Source organism: Simochromis diagramma, unplaced genomic scaffold (assembly GCF_900408965.1).
Source record: "Simochromis diagramma unplaced genomic scaffold, fSimDia1.1 OVJJ01000753.1, whole genome shotgun sequence".
Classification (NCBI taxonomy): domain Eukaryota; kingdom Metazoa; phylum Chordata; class Actinopteri; order Cichliformes; family Cichlidae; genus Simochromis; species Simochromis diagramma.
The window spans coordinates 18,018,369-18,035,982 of NW_024387523.1; the positions used below are offsets into that span (position 1 = coordinate 18,018,369).

At 43.3% G+C, this 17,614-nt stretch overlaps 1 protein-coding gene across 1 annotated transcript; it reads left to right on the forward strand.

Annotated features, from left to right (window-relative positions):
• The first annotated feature begins 4,467 nt into the window (after positions 1–4,467).
• sh3bp5a (SH3-domain binding protein 5a (BTK-associated)) lies at positions 4,468–16,860 on the forward strand. The gene is made up of 9 exons (XM_040021025.1): positions 4,468–4,814; positions 5,073–5,135; positions 8,528–8,656; positions 13,437–13,601; positions 13,688–13,818; positions 14,252–14,294; positions 14,404–14,620; positions 14,782–15,150; positions 15,400–16,860. Exons 1-9 carry the CDS (start codon positions 4,737–4,739, stop codon positions 15,573–15,575), a joined length of 1,371 nt encoding a protein of 456 aa, XP_039876959.1. The 5' UTR covers positions 4,468–4,736; the 3' UTR covers positions 15,576–16,860.
• The last annotated feature ends 754 nt before the right edge of the window (positions 16,861–17,614 follow it).

Genomic DNA, 17,614 nt, shown 5'->3' on the forward strand with positions numbered 1-17,614 from the left:
TAAGTGTAAAATATTTCCAAACTGTTCCATTTTCTTCTCTGTTTACTGATGACTCTTAAAAACTACAGTGGCATGTAGCCCACACAGTACTGGGAACCACTCTTCTGCATAAACAGTGTGTCTACAGTGTTTCCATTAATCCAGCCCGCTTCCATTAGTGCCCCCCGCCGCCCAGTCTGACTCTGCCTGCTCCACGGAGTCCTCACCAACAGGGGGCGAGCGACACCCGTGAAACCAGTAACTGTTGTACCTCCCATAATGGGCTCTGTCAAGTTGGAACGGGTCTAAGAGGAAGTCTGTTTGAGATAAAAGAATAATATTGGGGAAATTTGGTAGATTGCGACAAAAAACAATTATTTATATTTGTTTTAAAATTGACATGACCGAATATTATCAGCACATGGCTTACTTCAAATCCCACCTGTAGCATCCTGCTAATCTGATTCAGTCAGTAATGTTAAATAAATACAAAACATATTCAGTGATAAACTAATATTACAGTATGGGGATGTATCTGCAGGGTGTGGTTTGAAAGAATAAGTGAATAATAATAAATGAATAGATATAACACCACTGGATTACTGCAGATCATATCAGTGGGAATGTAACTTTCCTACACTGACTCTACTTGATATAGATTGTTTATTCAAATTCAAATATCCAGCAGATCATTTTAAAAATAAGTATTCCTCCAGTCATAACCATAAATCAATTAATAAAATAATTAAATTATATATAAAAAAAAAATAGGGATAAAAACATTTAAAGATAGCAGAGGATAAAAGACTGTGGCAGTACCAGAAGTGTGAGTGAGAGAAGATGATTTGAGGGCTGCAAAGGTCCGCCCGGACTGCAGCATGATGAGGAGAGCATTCTGCTCCTCTACCCAACCAGTAGGCTGTGGATAGGGTGTCTAATCTAACTATCAATTCAAATACTGTACTTTGTACTCTGTATCATTTGTTCAGTGCCTGGTCTTTGTAGATCAGTTGTGTTATGACAAGCCAGGGATTTTAAACATATTTTATTTCATGGGCAAAGGTGAGCAGATCAATCCAAATATTAATAGTATCAATAACAACGCTGGTTTTGGATCGATACTTTGTTTCTATCCTCTAAGTTCACTGAATTGTGTGAAGTCACTTTTTTGTGAATTAAAACATATACCATATATAAAAATATACATATAACGGTATATATATCTACATGGTATCTCAAAGTCTTTTTGTGTTGACTGTCAGGTCTATTTTATTCATAGCTTATAGCACATGTAAACAACATACATTGTGCTTTAGGGACAGGTACATTTACATATCAGGTCTCCAAAAATAAACAGTTTCAAAATGCATAAAACGCTGAAAGGTGTGTTTTTATTGTGTTAACTCGTTATTGTAGAATCACAGTGATTTAGTAGACATTAAAGTGTGTTCAGAATTTGCAAACTTCTGATGAGTCATACCATAAATCATGATACACTGCTAAGCTGTCTTTATAGATGAAAAGTATCAGTGTCGGTATTGTTATCAGCAATACTGGCCCTATATTTACTTAGTATTACATAGTATTACTCTGTAGTATGAATGGCAATAGGGAACGTCTTTAAAGATGTGTAATTCTGGTAATTACCAGAAGAAAAAGCTGCTAAACATATTAAAATATATTTAAAAGGTAAAGTATTTATGCCGTCCTTTGCATTTTCCAAAGCCGTCCAGTAGTCCGAAATGGAGTCTTTGCTTGGCCAATTCTGGCCCCCAGGCCTCATGTTTGCCCGGGTTATAGACTAAGCTAAACAACCTGCTGCTTAACACCGAGAAGACCAAGGAGCTCATCGTGGACTACAGGAGGAATGCTGACCCACATCCACCCATCCACATTAAGGGGACGGCTGTGGAGCGTGTGAGCAGCTTCAAGTTCCTGGGAGTCCACATCTCCGAGGATCTCACCTGGACGACCAACTGCTCCAAGCTGGTCTCACCAGCGCCTCTTCTTCTTGAGGACTCTGAGGAAGAACCACCTGTCCTCAGACATCCTGGTGAACTTCTATCGTTGCACCATCGAGAGCATCCTGACCAACTGTATAACAGTCTGGTATGGGAACTGCTCTGCCTCGGACCGGAAGGCGTTGCAGAGGGTCGTGAAAACTGCCCAGCGCATCACCGGAGCACCACTTCCTGCCATAAAAGACATCTACAGGAAGCGGTGTCTGAAAAGGGCTGGGAAAATCATCAAAGACCCCAGTCACCCATCACATGGACTCTTCGCCCTCCTGCCCTCTGGACAACTGTACCCTCAAACACACAATAATAACATGGACTGAACCACCACTCACAACCACTAGCACTTTATATAGCCTCTGTAGAAACTATCTACACCCTCACTTATCGTAACTGCACTACTGTATAGCTCTGTGTAAATAATCATTCTGTACATTCGATAATCTTTAATCCTACAACTGTTTACAACTTGCATAGTTCCCATTTCTGTATAACTGTATATCTCAGATTCTGTAAAGTTATTTATTTCATATTCTGTATAGTTTTTCATATTTATATCCTGTTCATATCCTGTACATAGCTTGTACTCACTACAGCCTGTTATAGAATATAGAATATAGAATATAGAATATAGTTATAGAATATTCACAACATACTTCATACCGTGTACATTATAACATACCATAATAGACCCATTTCTGTAATATACTCACATATCTATATTATTGCTAATATATATTGTAATATATCTATATCACTAAAGCACTTCTGGATGGATGCAAACTGCATTTCGTTGCCCTGTACCTGTGCATGTGCAATGACAATAAAGTTGAATTCTATTCTATTCTATTCTATTCTACAGAGATGGGAAGTAACGCGTTACTTGTAACGCGTTACTGTAATGTGATTACTTTTTTCAGGTAACGAGTAAGGTAAGGGATTACTATTGCAAAATAATTAGATTACCATTACTTTTTTTGCTTGATGCATAAAGTTAAAAGACTAAAACTAATAAATCAAGTTTTAAAAAAGGACTTTTCCATTTGATTACATTTTGTATGATGGATTATGCAGAAAAAGTAGAATTGGGCTGAAAGATCTATCGCTTTATTACCTATTCAGGTTGTAAATCGTGTTTTTAAAAAGTAACTAAGTAACTAAGTAATTAATTACTTTTGAAAATAAGTAATCAGTAATGTAACAGGATTACTTTTTTGGGGGAAGTAATCGGTAATTAGTTACTGATTACTTTTTCAAGTAACTTGACCAACACTGCTAAGCTACGACACAACGAAGGTTGTCCCAATTCAAGAGCTGCTCGAATTGCGGCCCTCAAATGCGTCCTTCATTTCCCTGAATTTTAAGGATGTGGCGGTGTAGACTTCATGGCCCAACATATCCCAGAATGCATAGCGCGGCGCTGGGTGTGGATAATTTTGCCGGAAAAAAACGGCGGATGAGGGGCGCCCGAAGAGTAAACTTTAAGTAAGTACTGAATATTATGTCACTTATTTATGTGCAAATGTTTAATAACGAAGAACATTAAAACATTACTGTTGGCCACATGTCGGCAAAGTTATGTGACATTAGTGACGTTTGTACTAACTTGGTTTTAAAGCCTTTACTTTAAAATATACGCCGTCCAATAGCTGACCTTAATCTTACAGAGAATGATCAAAGCTCATGTAGAAACAAACAAACAAATGAACAAAAGATTTTCTCCTTCATTTCTGTCAAACAAAGCTGTATGAAACGTTTCCAGCTGTTAGTATCATGGTTGCTAGGCAACCTGGGCAGCGAGACGGAGGCTAGACCGTCCCATTTCACAAGCCTCGCACTTCCGGCCTTAGCGGTCTTTGAGTACGCGGCCCTTGTGGACCGTTAAGGCTGCGTACTTTTAGGCTGCAGACCCTGAATTGGGATACAGCCATTGATCGGTGGTTGCAGATCAATGGTCATGACAGTTTGCAATGATCAAGAAACTGGCGTCAAAGCCCACTGTTCATTCAGTGTGGGAGTTTCAGTCATTGTGTAAATGGACTGTTTATAAGGCTGGGCAAACCTGTAGTCAGCTGAGAGAGAAGAAGTCACTTGTATAAGTGACAAAATGTTTCTCCCACTGAAAACGTTAAGTCCAGATACACAAAATCAACCTTGAGGGATGTCCTTACCTGGATGACTGAGCATTGTTGAGATTGTTTATCGGTAAAATCGATAATACGTTTATCGATACTTTTATCTGTTGTATCTGGTTTAAAAAGCTTGTGCAGTAAGATTATAAGGAACTAAAATATAATGTCCAGATAAATAATCTGAGAGCAAGTATCCATCAAACATAAACTCACGCGCAGCGCCACTTTTAAGCTAACAGCTTTGTAATAAGACACGTGCCTGGCCCCTCCCCCTTTCAGGTCCGGCTTGCAGACGTAAACGTTACGCGCCGCTTTTATTTTGAATGTCCCAAACGGAAGTAGCCGTAGGTCTCGCTGTAGTTAAACGCTTTCTTCGTTCGCAGCTCGTCCTCCGCGAGGTTGTGGTCCGCTGTAGTTCGCGTGTCCGCTCTTCCCGCGGGTGGACGTCTCTTTAAACTCGCTGCCCGCTTTTAAAAAGCCCAGCTATGCACCGCGCTAAAGGTTAGAGCGGGTTTGGATCGCTCCTGTGCTGTTCAGCACCCCGGGGTCGCGCTTAGTTTGCGCCGAAGACCCTCGTTTGGTTACCAGAAATCTCCCAGAAATTCCGACAATGGAGCGAAATGGGAATACCTGTGAGGATGACCTGCAGGGTGCTGACGAGGAGGAAGAAGTGGACCCCAGAATACAGGTAAGGTGGGGTTAGGACAATGATTCCAGATGTGGAGTGACAGTAGGGTAAAAAATGTCAGAGTGTTTGTGTGTGTGTGTGTGTGTTTGTGCGTCATGTTTTGACTGTCTCCAAAATGACCTACTGAGAGCTGTAAGTTCAATAATTTGGTTAACACGAGTCACAGCCTGAGGATTGCCAGTCTTATTTAATCACACTCCTCCCTTTCTCCCTCTGTGTGTGTGTGTTTTCCATCACTGGTGTGTTTTCTGTAAACAGGGAGAGCTGGAGAAGTTGAACCAGTCTACAGACGACATTAACCGCTGGGAGAGTGAGCTGGAGGTGAGACCCAACAACACACACTGCTGGCATCAGAATTATTGCCCCTCAAACACTGAGAGCAGGGCGTAAGCCGAGCTCTGGCACCCACCCAGCAGTCACTAAGTCTCACTTTTTTTAAAAACTCTAAAGTGGTGAGAAATCGTGTCAGCGCTGTGAGATTTGTCTCTCTGCCACTGTAGTGTCAGGGATTTGCCTAGCAACGGTGCCATCGTTTTAAAACAGTCTAAACGGAAAGCTTTCGAAAGATGGAAAACTACTAAATGTGCATCAGTGGGAAGAGGTGGAAAAACTGAAGCAGGAACTGTCCCTCCCTGCACTTTATAAACTCCTAGTGCAGCTGTGGTCTTAGTCGGAAACACTGCCGTGGAGCGGTTGGTGAAATTCATCTATTTGCTCATAACACTCACGTTCATTTAGGAGTCTGAACAGAAACAGGAATCAGACACATTATGGAGGAATAAAGGATGTAAAGTGAAGCGAACAACTGCAGGAGGGCAGACGGCACACAGAAGGGGCAGCTTCGGCTCAAGTGTGTGCTAGCTGGGTCACTGTTGAGGAAAAGTGAAAACATTCCAGAGCGAGGCCTCAGTTTTTTGTTTTCCTGAAAGTAGGCCTCTTCTGTTTCTCATTAGCCCTGCGCTCACATCCAAACCCAGCAAACCACAGCTGGAATGACCGTAACAGCACGCACAGAGACAGAGAGGGACAGGAGGAGAGATTTTCCTGTAATCCATGTTTTAATCCATGTTTTCCAGCTGAATTTTAACTTTATATATATATATATACATATATACATATCCTGATTTTATTTTTTAACGTATTGTTTCTTGGTGCTTTTTGGAAAGCTCAGCTTTTTCACAGCTTTGGCAGTGTTTACAGGAAACAGCATTATAAGTAGGGTGATCGATGTGAATACACAAGCAGACAGAAGAGGAAACATGGATGCATCTGGAGGCAACAAAAAAAAAGCTAAGGAGGAGCTAAGGACTATGGAAGGAGCCCCTGGCAGGCTGCAGGGGGTTCTCCTGCAGCCTGGAGCTGATTAAAAATGATGTACGGTAGATTCAGATGATGAGTAAGTTTGGGCAGAGAGTTTAAATCCACAGTTGACTCTGCCTGCCAACACAACGTTAAATCTCTTCTATGTCTGGCAGATGTGGGACTGTGCCCTTGTGATGCGTGCCATCATGAGCCTCCCATAGAAAATAAACAGAATTTTAAATTTTAACCTTTATTATGAAGCGATAACTAAGTCTTCTTTATTATTGTCCCAGAGGAACAATTGAATCTGTCAGCTCCTGATGAGCTGACCTGCCTTAACGAGCCTAATATACATGTCCTTATTTTTTTTGTCATACATATAACATTTGCTGTGGTGAATTGAAATAATGCAGTTATTGTATGGAAAAATTAAATTAAGCTTTTTCTACTCTTGGCTCTGTATGATGCCACTGAAGGGATATCATCTTGGGTACACACCTCTTGAATGTCTCTTGAGTATTCTGGTCTTTTGCTTATGGGGAGCATCCACCCAGACGAACTTTGACTTAAACGCAGTATCTTTCAGGAATTTTTTTAAATCCAGAAAAGCCTTGAAACAGGACCTGAGAGATGCATCTGGCCCTGCTGCCACTGAAAATAAGTGACAACAGGACTGATGGAGACATGAATCCAAATCCAAATTCTTCCACGGCGTGTGTTTGTCCTGTATTGGTCCACTCAACCCCAACAAGTCATTGCAGATGGCAACCCTGAGCCTGGTTCTGCTGGTGGTTTCTTCCTGTTAAAAGGGAGTTTTTACTTCCCACCAAGCAGTCGTTTATAGGGGGTCATATGATTGTTGGGGATTTCTCTGTATTATTGTAGGGTTTTTACCTTACAATATAAAGCACCTTAAGGCAACTCTTGTTGTGATTTGAAGCTATATAAATAAATTACAGTTAAGTTGAAATGTTTGGTCCCTGAATGCAGAAAACTACCATCAAGAAAAGTGGACAGTGTGTGATCAGCAGCTTCATTTTTCAGTATGACAGTGATACCAAACACACTGATAGTGCATTATAAACATCCCTGAATAGAAAAGCGCACAATGAAAGAACACTATCAGTCATGGATTGGCCTCCCCTGAGCCTGGACCTCAACATTATTGAAGCAGTGTGCGATCATGCTCACAGAGAACCAAACAAAAGGCAGAAACATCCAAAGAAGAGCTTTGAATGTCCTTCAACAAGCCTGGAGAACTATTCCTGAAGACGACTCAAAGAAATGGCCAGTATGCTTATGTAAGGGAGTTCAGACTGTGATGATGAGTAAAGGTGGTCATAGCAGGGCTTAAAGTAGGTGTTGACAGGTGGGGAAACCCCAGGTTTCAGTGTAACGGTGCAGCGTGGAATAGGTGACTCAAACAAAAAAAGTGAGTCATCCAATAAGTTTTATTCTCAGTAGATTTGTCTTTGACATTACCTCATTCTTTTGTTGTCTTGTATGATGTTTGCTGATGTTTCAGTAACCTCTGCACGTTTCCCACTTTCTTAGTAAAATATAAAGAAATAAGGGGTGACTCAAGACTTTCTCACACCGCAGTTATTCCATTTGTTTACAATAAATCTTGAATTTGTTTGATTAAACTAGTTTTGAACATTTGGCATTTGAATGCACAAACATTATATTTGTGTACGGTCGTGCCCAGTTCCAACAATCGGGCCCCTATTTAGTTTCCTGAGCAGTATGTAAGGCCAGCAGTGTGCTCACAGAGTTTACCTTGTAGATTCTGTGACGTGTCACCCGTCGTTGCAGGAACAGGACGTAGGAAATGCGATGATGTCACAGGAAGTGTGTTTCCTGTAGCGCCCTCTCCCTTCTCCCTCTTTAACCGCTCATTTATGCCGATCTGTGCTCTGTGAAGAGGATGCAGCTGCTTTTAAACCCCTCTTCAGCAAATTAAAGCATACACAGACACACAAAAGTAGCTGCATAAATGCACACGGATATTGGGCCCTCCTGCAGTAATGCTTCATCCTTACTCATACTCATTCAGTGGGTCACCACCAAAAAACATAAGCAATGCTGCTCAGCAACAATGAGAGCTGACACACCCACTGCATAAAACAAAGAAAACAAAATATAGTTTACACACTCTACAGTTGTGTGTTACATGGGTAAACCATGCTCTTGTATATGGGTATGACTAATGGGGGCAACAGGAAATCGCACACCACAATAAGGCCTGATATTACACAGATATAAATAATAACCACAGTTGTTGTTCTGTAAAGCTCCACTGAAGACACAGTGGTGCTTTGAGCAGTCTACCATGTCCAACCTCATAGTGTGACCCGATAAGTTCCTCTCCTCATTTCTAAGTGTGTGTGTTTGTTTGTGTGTGTGTGAAGGACTTCCGTCAGAGGTTCCGAGCAGTGCTGGTTGAGGCAACAGTTAAACTGGATGAGCAGGTGAAGAAGATCGGGCGAGCCGTGGATGACTCCAAACCCTACTGGGAGGCCCGCAAAGTGGCAAGACAGGTACACACACATGCACGCACACACACACACACACACACACACACACACATTCACAAGAGTGAGCGGGAGTGACTCCAAGGTCAGCAGACAGTGTGAGGGCAGGATTACTGAGGATTAACAATGAGAAGTTTAAACAGAGCCGCTTCTATCTACTTAAAGGGAGTACGGTCACATGACGCCTATATTTAAACTCAGTCACAGCTCTGCATCTTAAGCTAGTGTCTCACGCATGCACACACGCACGCACACGCAGTCTCTGCGTGGTGATAGACTTGCGACATTTTGCATGGCCTGACTTGTTTCTTTTTGCTGGATCTGGGAGTACTTGTCGTGCTTGCAGCACTGCTGCAGGGAGACACAAAGCAGGGCAACACAACCTAAAGGTTAGGACACCAAATCTGTGCTTCTCCCTCTGCAGTGGCTCATCTCATTTATTGCTCCGGGCTGTTGAAGTTTCCACCCCTCCATCTTAGCCAATACAGGAGCTTATGAGTCATGCATCAGAAGGCTGACATTTGCATGTCAAACTGAAATAGATTTTGTACACGTGTGTGTGTGAATGTACGTATGTGTGTGTGTGTGTGTATGTTGCTTATCTCTGTTGCGCTGTGACAAAATACCTGCCGGTGGCATCTGCTTCTGGTATTAACACGTGAGAGCCAGGGATTACTGGAGGTTTTGAATTTTGATGGGACCGGCATTTGCACGAAAGGATCAAAATCCTTTGCTTGCGTGTGTGTGCATGTGTGTGTGTATATGTGTGTGTGTGTGTGTGTGTGTGTGTGTGTGTGTGTGTGCGCGCGCGCGTGTTTGGGTGATTTAAACAGAGCAAAGCCGATAACGGTCTCGGGTTTAAACTGGCGTATTGTCTGGTTATGATTTATAGACAAATATTTAATATTTAATACACGACCTACTTTAAAAGGACTCATGCATGACCTCGCTGACCCTCCACCACAGACACACACATATTCCATCTACCCCCACCCATAAGCCAGTTACATTCCCTCAAACACCGCCCCCCATGTTTTCCCCCTTACATTCCAACAACGATTGGGGTGGGTGGGGGGTATATAGGAATTTGCCTGCACTGTCCTCTCTTTTGTCCTTTTTACCCAGCATTCACTTCTGCACCGCTGCCTGTCTGGCTGTGTCCCTCACCACATTGGGTATTAGTCACCTTTCTCCACCTTTCCCAGCCCTGCAACCCTCTCACCCGTTTGAAATTGTAAATAGGATGTCTTTAGAGAGACTTAGACATCAGACGGGGTGACTGTGTCTGACACATGAATGAGTCTCACACACACACACATGCAGCCATGGTGCACATCACAGCCTGCCAGGCTATTTCAGATCAAAAGAACATCATATTGTTTGGTTCTGAGTGTCACATGATTTGGTCTCTATGACATCAACTTAATTAACTGATAACAAAGCCCATTCATTATGTGCGTGGTGTCTGAAGCTCAGTGTGCTTTTGTGTCATGAAGATAATGGCAAATTGTGTTCTCAAGCGTTGACACGTTATTCACGAGGGTGACAAAGACTTTTCGTCAGGCTTTTTGCAAAAGGCAGAAACTCACACAGCACTGACACTTCATGGAAACACCACCAAGCCAGCAATGAGAAAAGCTGCTCTGATTGGGAAGTTCTGGTATTTTTGTGTCTCTTTCTGTCTTCATCTTGTCACAAAAAAAGATGGATGTTGTTTTAATGTTTCAGTTCCTTTTTTCTGTTTTTCTTCTTGTTTTTGCCTCATTAAATATCTATTACCCTCCTTCTGTTTCCCCCCTCAACCTCCCTGCTCTTAGAGCCTGGGAAATGGGTCACGATGAGAGACAAAGAGGAAGGATTCATCTTTACCACTTTGTTGAAATAGCAGATCGCGCGCAATAAAAAGCTGTTATCTTCCGCCTCTTTTCTCTCTCTCGTCACCTTTCACAGGCCTTAGCAACAACACTGTCACGACAATTGACGCCAAAGATTTTGTATTTTCTACATTTTTTGTGAGTTGGAGCAGACCTCTGATCACTGCTGGGTTTATCTTAAACATGGCCGACGTTACACGGGTTAACAGCTTGTGTGACTACACTGACCTTAGTAACGTGAAGTGCGTTGCTATCAGGGACAAGGACAGAGAAAATCTCCTGGTTATACTCCAACTTTTTTTGTAGCTCATTAACACTGCTGTTGTCCACATTGTTTTCAGTCACTCAAAGTATACAGGTGTATACTTGCTAGAAGGTTGGTGTCAGTTCAGCTCACTGCTTGAGCAGGCTATATGTTGCAGTGGCCCTGGGATCAAGTCCAACTTGCTGCCCTTTGCTGCATGCCTTCCCCTACTCTCTTTGCCCCTTTTTCCTGTCTACCTCTCACTGGTGGCCTATTAATCAAAGGCAAAAAGCCCCTCCAGAAAAGTGTTAGCAGGTACTGTACTTGTACCTATCTATCATAGACAGACTATTTTGATGGCACTATATTGCCTTTGAATTCAGGTGGTTTCAGTCTCATTGCCACAGGATTGAAGTCAAGCACAAAGCCATGCAGTCTGTCTTGTTTTAATGTGCTCTCTGAATTTGAGTGTGGCACTGTAACAGGATGCCACTGTTGCAAGAAATCAACAGTGAAATTTCTTTCCTCCGAGATATTCAACCATCAGCTGTGAGTGGTATTATTGTTTCAGCTAAGCATGGCCAACGAGCTGCTGACTCCATAACTGTAGCGCTCCAAACTTCCTCTGTTATTAACAAAAGCACAAAAACTGTAAACCGGGAGCTTCACCTCATGGCTGAGCATGTAGGTGACCCGGTGCTCTTGTTCAAATGGTGTATATTACACAGTGACTTTAGTGTTACTGTGTTACATTTCAGCTTCACAATAAGTAAGAAAAATAATTGTTTTCACTGTTTCTATAATGTAAATCCAAGTATAGGCTTCAATGTGTAGGCTATGTGTTAGAAGTGACATAAGTTTCTTATCCTTGACGTCATGTCAGCAGGATTACATTCATACAGACCAATTCATGTGTTTCAGCTTGGGTCTTGCTTTCTTCTGCGTCTGCATCTGTTTATGGAAAACGCTGGTAGAGAAATCGCTCTTGGATTTTAAAGAATAGATGTTTGAGACGTTGAGCTGTGCATTCATGTTAACATAATAATAAGTGTTAACATGAATACACAGCTTTATTTCTTAGTTTAAAAGGACCATTTAGTAGAAACAATCGTCCATTGAAAACACTTTGAGATAAAAACACAAACTAGACGAGCAGGTTTGGTTCCATTGTAAACCCGACAGACAGGCAGCATGAAATATGTCCCTCTGAACTGCTGTACTGTTAATAATACACTTGTTAAATACTAATCACCAGAGGGAAAGTTTCTCCCTGATTATTATTATTCTCTCTTTCAAGGACATTGAATTGGAGTTACTGTAACTACTTCATGTTAGCATTCAGCCAGTGCAATGACCTTGGAGTTATGCCTGTCTGAGTGGGTCCAAATATGTCCAACGTGATGAGAATAACCCTCCTGTTAACTGTGACTGTGGGTAGGAGGAGCCCACTGACAGTGTGTCAGATTTCCTCAGTGACAAAGATTCTGTTTGTCTATTGGATCAAGGCTCAGTTGTCTTTTTCTATGAATGTTGGCCTGTTTGGGCGTCATAAGGACTCAACCAATTCGATTCAATTCAGTTTTATTTATATAGCGTCAAATCACAACAACAGTCGCCTCGGGTTGCTTTATATTGTAAGATAAAGACCCAACAATAATACAGAGAAAACCCCAACAGTCAGACAAGCTCCTTATGAGTAAGCCTTTGGTATCAGTGGGAAGGAAAAACTCCCTTTTCAGAGGAAGAAATCTCAAGCAGAACCAGGTTCAGGGTTAGAGGTGTGAGGGGAGGGAGGCCGAGGGCGGGTGTGGGTCCTAAATTAAACACACAGGCAACACAAAGACTCCTGGTTCATTCATACCATGTAAGAACAATTACTCGGTGAACTTTTACTTCATAAAAGCAATTTTAAGTCATTTGTCACTATGATTTAAAAGGGACCTGTTTTGCTTTTCTCTAGTTTTTGTCATTCTTCTACTCTGGATAAAGTTTCAGCAATGAGCCAAGTTTCAGGTTTCAAGATCAGTTTTGTGTAGATTTTTCTAATCTTGGCTCTTAATGATGTCATATCTCTAACATGGTCATCTTGGGCACACAGCTCTGGCTCAAAGACACTGGGACTCTGCACACCCATTGGTTAATGTTTTATTATTGACAGATCATTAACCAATAACAATACGCTGCTTTAGCCTTCCTGCCGAATCTAAGAAGAACCAAGAGGGTTTTTTTCCCAGTTACCGGCTAAAGTTAAGGCACTTATGCATGAGAGGGCATGTGGAGGTGTGCCGTTGTCCATCTTTTATACACAGTCCATGCTTTGGCTGTGAACACAGCTCTTCAAATCTTTTGGTTTTGTTTTTCAAGGGCAACCAATCAGGATAAAGCTGGCTTAAAGCAAGTAGGGAAAGAAGCATAAGCAGCTTTTTTTTTTTTTTTAGACTGCACCGAGAACCAGTAGATGATAAATGAGCATTATTTTGACCAGTGAGCCAAGCAAAGGTACTCTATTAGGGAAAATATGGAGCAGGCAGTGAGCTGTTTGACATCAGAAATGTGTGAAATGTTAGCAGTAATATTTACCTCCTGAATTGTATTTTTAGGTGGAACATTTGGTTTCCAGTCTGACTTAATAAGTTCTGACCGCTGCTTGTCCTTCCCTGAACTCCAGGCTCAGATTGAAGCGCAGAAGGCCACTCAGGAATTCCAGCGGTCGGTGGAGATCCTGCGGGCAGCCAAGGAGACCATCGCCCTGGCCGAGGAGAGGCTGCTCGAGGAGGACACCCGGCAGTTTGACTCCGCCTGGCAGGAAATGCTTAACCACGCCACACAGAGAGTAAGTATATAAATGCAGCACAGCCCAAAAATTCCATCCTGAACGAGCGGTTTAGCCTCAGGCGTTTTTTTTCTCGGTCGTTTCAGGTGATGGAGGCTGAGCAGGCGAGAACGTGCAGCGAAGCAGAGCACAAGAAAACAGCAGCCAACCACAATTCCTGCATAGGCCACATGAGGCAGCTCGAGAAGAAACTGAAACGCTCCATCAACAAATCGAGGTTTGTGATCGGATTTTGGGAAATGCTGCTCATAAGTTCGCCGCCGCCTGAACCTTTTATGCGAGCGTGTTGGGGTTTTTTGCCTTTACTGGATAGATTAGCAGTGAAGATAGACCGGAAACAGAGGAGACAGAGAGTGCGAAGACACAGAAAAGGGCCGTAGGTCAGATTCAAGCCCAGGCCGCTGCACTCTGGCCATGGTGCAAGTGGTTGCCTGCTCACCCACTGAGCTAAAGTGGCGCTCGAGAAGTGGGGGAAGCGAAATTTCTGTAACCTGATGAAGTCCAGATGTTTTGTGTGTTGGCTGACAGTACTGGGTTGCGCTCCCTCCATAGAGACGTGGAATGTGACTGCACACAGAGGAGGGTTTTTCTTCCAGCGGGCTAAATTTCTCTCCTCCCCCTCTCACTTTTTTCTTCTTCTCCCCCTGCAGACCGTATTTTGAACTCAAAGCGAAGTATTACCTACATCTGGAGGTATATATCACCTACTCATAGACTCGAAAGAGTAAACAGTACATAATCTATATATCTGTGTTTTATTACAAGGTGTCTTTGCTGAGAAACACTGTTTTATTTCTCACAGCAAATAAAGCGTCATGTGGACGAGCTTCAGGCCAAACTTGTGGTTGCCAAAGCGGAGTACCGCACGGCGCTCCGCAACCTGGAGAGCATCTCAGAGGAGATCCACGCCCAGCGACGTTCCCTCGCCATGGGCACCAGGGAGCAGGGAGTTGGAGCAGAAGGCGACGGCAGCAGCGACGACATCGCCAACTTCAAGATGGAGTCGGACGGTTTGTCGAGTGAGTGCCACGCCCACTCGGAGATGGGCAGTCACCCGCGTCATCGAGCCGCGTTATCATTTCTTTGTTTTTGTTGAGCCGTTTGCATGTGTGTGTCTTCAAGCTCACATCCCCGTGTGTGTGTGTGTGTGTGTGTGTGTGTGTGTGTGTGTGTGTTTCAGTGGTGTCAGTGTCTATCGATGAAGAGAGCAGTCACAGCAGCTCAGAGGAGGAGGCCGACTCGCACTCCACCTCCTCGCCCCAAGCAACCTCTTCCTCGCCTTCCACCTCTGCCTCCACCCCCGTCGACATGCCTCAACCTTACTCATCCTCCTTGCTCCGCACCCCCTCCTCATCCTCCTATCTCTCCTCCTGTCCCTCTTCCTCTTCCATCCTGTCCTCCTCTTGCCCCACCGGTGTCCTGGAGGTAGCGAGCCCCTCTGGCTCTCACAGCCCAGACTCAGTGTGCAGTTCCGGGCACGCCTCGCCTCTCCTGGGCCCTCGCAGCCAGTGCAGCGGCGCCTCCTCTCCAGACTGCGACCAGGAGAGAGGTGTGTGTCCCACTGAGCACTGATGTGCAACCTGATCCTGAGCACGTTTCCTGACAAACAAAAGCAAATCTAATGATTGAGGAATTATTTTGCAAAGGATGTTACAGGTTTAAAATAAAAGTAGGAGTCCTTGTGAAGGACTCGTAATGTAGAAGTTGTTGGTTAACTTTTGTCTAAAACTCTATGTCGGATAATTTCCCTGATTTAATTGAACCTTTCCTTGCACTTTTCTTCCTGCGTGTTTTCCAGGCAACAGAGCAGAAGGAGCAGAGGCGACAGTGGAGAGCGGTCTGAACAAGCTGACCTTGAATGTAGCGCAAGAACGAGATGAGGATCCCGCTGATGAGCGAGACCCCCACTACATTAACCCCGAAATCACATCTCCCACCTCCGCCACGTCCATCCTGCTCCTCAACAGCGTGTGACGAGGATGCGTCGTGGCGCGAACACTCGCCATGCGCAGCTTTAAGACTCAGTGGATTCACTGGCAGAAGACACAATGGGAGGAGAGTGAAGCGCTGCACACCCGCATGACTTTGTGTCTCATTCGTTGTGCTGTCTAAACATCAGTGCTGTCACGTGGAAGGTGCTGCGTGTAGCGTGTTTAACATCTTTCATTATAAACAAATGAAATCAGGGACAGGATGACTGATGGACTCTGCTTCACCCTTGTGGTGTTGAGTGTCAGCACTGCATTTCCCCTGGACCCTCCCCTTCCCTCCTGCTCTGTATTTGCTACAGAAGACAAAGTTCTTCTCATCTTGTGCCAAAAAAACTGTGTATTACGACTGTGTGACAAAGTTCCTCTACAGACTGTGGAAGACGTTGGTGATTTCAGTTGTGTTTTAACATGTTCACGGGTCATGCAGGATATTTCCAAGGTAACACAGGAAACTTTAATAGTTAACCTGCTACTGTTGGCACCGGTAACATGCATTTCATTATTTTGAACAGCGTTACGCTCCTTTCTTGCTCCATGTCTAAATTCTTGGACTGATTTTCAGGTCAGATACGGGGGGTCAGTTCATCCTTATTTTTACCCTCCAGTTAAGCCAGCTTTCCTTTGATTGGTTGCCAGAGAACAAACAGGTTTGTGGACCTAAAATATCCCCTTTCTGTGACATCATATTTTTAAACAGTGTTTGAAACAATCTGAATTAATCACTTGTACCTAAATTGAACTCATTTTTTAAAACTTTGGCCCACCGCTGTAATAGTATTTATAAAGGATAATACGTCCCCTTTAAGTGAGGGTCAAACTGGGACAAAGACGAGCTGTCTCCTGAAGGATTAGTCCATTTTCGAAGCCCTCCCTTCTACTCCTGTTTATTCCAAATGAAGAACGACGGCGTCCTCTCTGGACAGCAGAAGTAGGACCTCGAGTGCAGGCGACACTCTGAACACTAAAGAGACTTCACGTGGGGGACTGAGCCCTGTTTTTGAGGCAGAACTGGTCTTCCATTTGGATTTGTGAATGAGTGACTGAATGTGTGCAAAGTGCAAACCGCACTGTGAGGTCGCTGGTTTGCACGGATGTGTGAGCGAATGACTTTTTGAATGTGTGTCTTGTGTTTTTTGACAGATCCTACCCTGTAGTACAAATACTTTATATTTATACTCCTGTATTCTTGTATATGAACGATGTCGTGTGGTTATCGTTGTAACTGTTTAACACCAAATAAGCAATAAACACGTACTTCATCTAACTCATCAGTGAATTGATGGTGTGTGTTAGACGTTCAGGTTGTTGATTGTCATAGTGGTGATCACTGCAGCCTGGTTTTTGGGAACTTTTTATTTTATGTTAAAACATGCCACCGGTGGAAAAAAGTGACCCAAGTCATCAAATGAAGCACTAACAGCTGCCTTGTGCTGCCACAGCTGCCGGCGTAGTGCAGTAAAGATGGTCTAGAGTAACAGATTTGCTCGGCAGCAAGGCCGACTGGAATTGCTGAATGTGAAAGTTCTTTATCTGCTCAATGTTTTGTTTGGGGATATTTGGTCGTATCATTTGATAACCTTCGCTTTTCCTGCTGATTCCTTTTCCAGTCAGCTGTTTTTTGTTTTGGTTTTTTGCAGTGACACTCACTTTTTTTTAGCTCTGCTGAGCTGTTTAAGAGTAATCTCATGACTTCAGTTAGTGCCCTGAGACAGATCGTAGAACGACTTCTCACTCTAAAATCTTTGTCCATCTGTCTGTCTGAACAGGCTGCTGCCAGCAAGCTACCTTTCAGTTATTTAAGATCCTGTGATCTCCCCGTCTGTGCCAGATCAACTCCAGAGGTTTCACTGAGGCAGGGGAACAACACAGCAATGCTCTGTCACACACTGACACCTAGTGACAGGGTTGGGTTCTGTTTTTTATGAAGCACAAAAGACTGTATCTCGCTCTCAGCATATTAAATGTTGTTTGTGGTTTTAGGTTATTAGAAATCACATTGCGTAAGAACAAATGAGTGCATTA

Bases quoted from the DNA above. Each gene is read 5' to 3' on its own strand.
- sh3bp5a (XM_040021025.1), top strand. From the start codon at position 4,737: ATGGAGCGAAATGGGAATACCTGTGAGGATGACCTGCAGGGTGCTGAC. The intron at 5,136-8,527 runs GTGAGACCCAAC...GTGTGTGTGAAG, and splicing joins GCTGGGAGAGTGAGCTGGAG to GACTTCCGTCAGAGGTTCCG. The intron at 14,621-14,781 runs GTGAGTGCCACG...TGTGTGTTTCAG, and splicing joins GGAGTCGGACGGTTTGTCGA to TGGTGTCAGTGTCTATCGAT.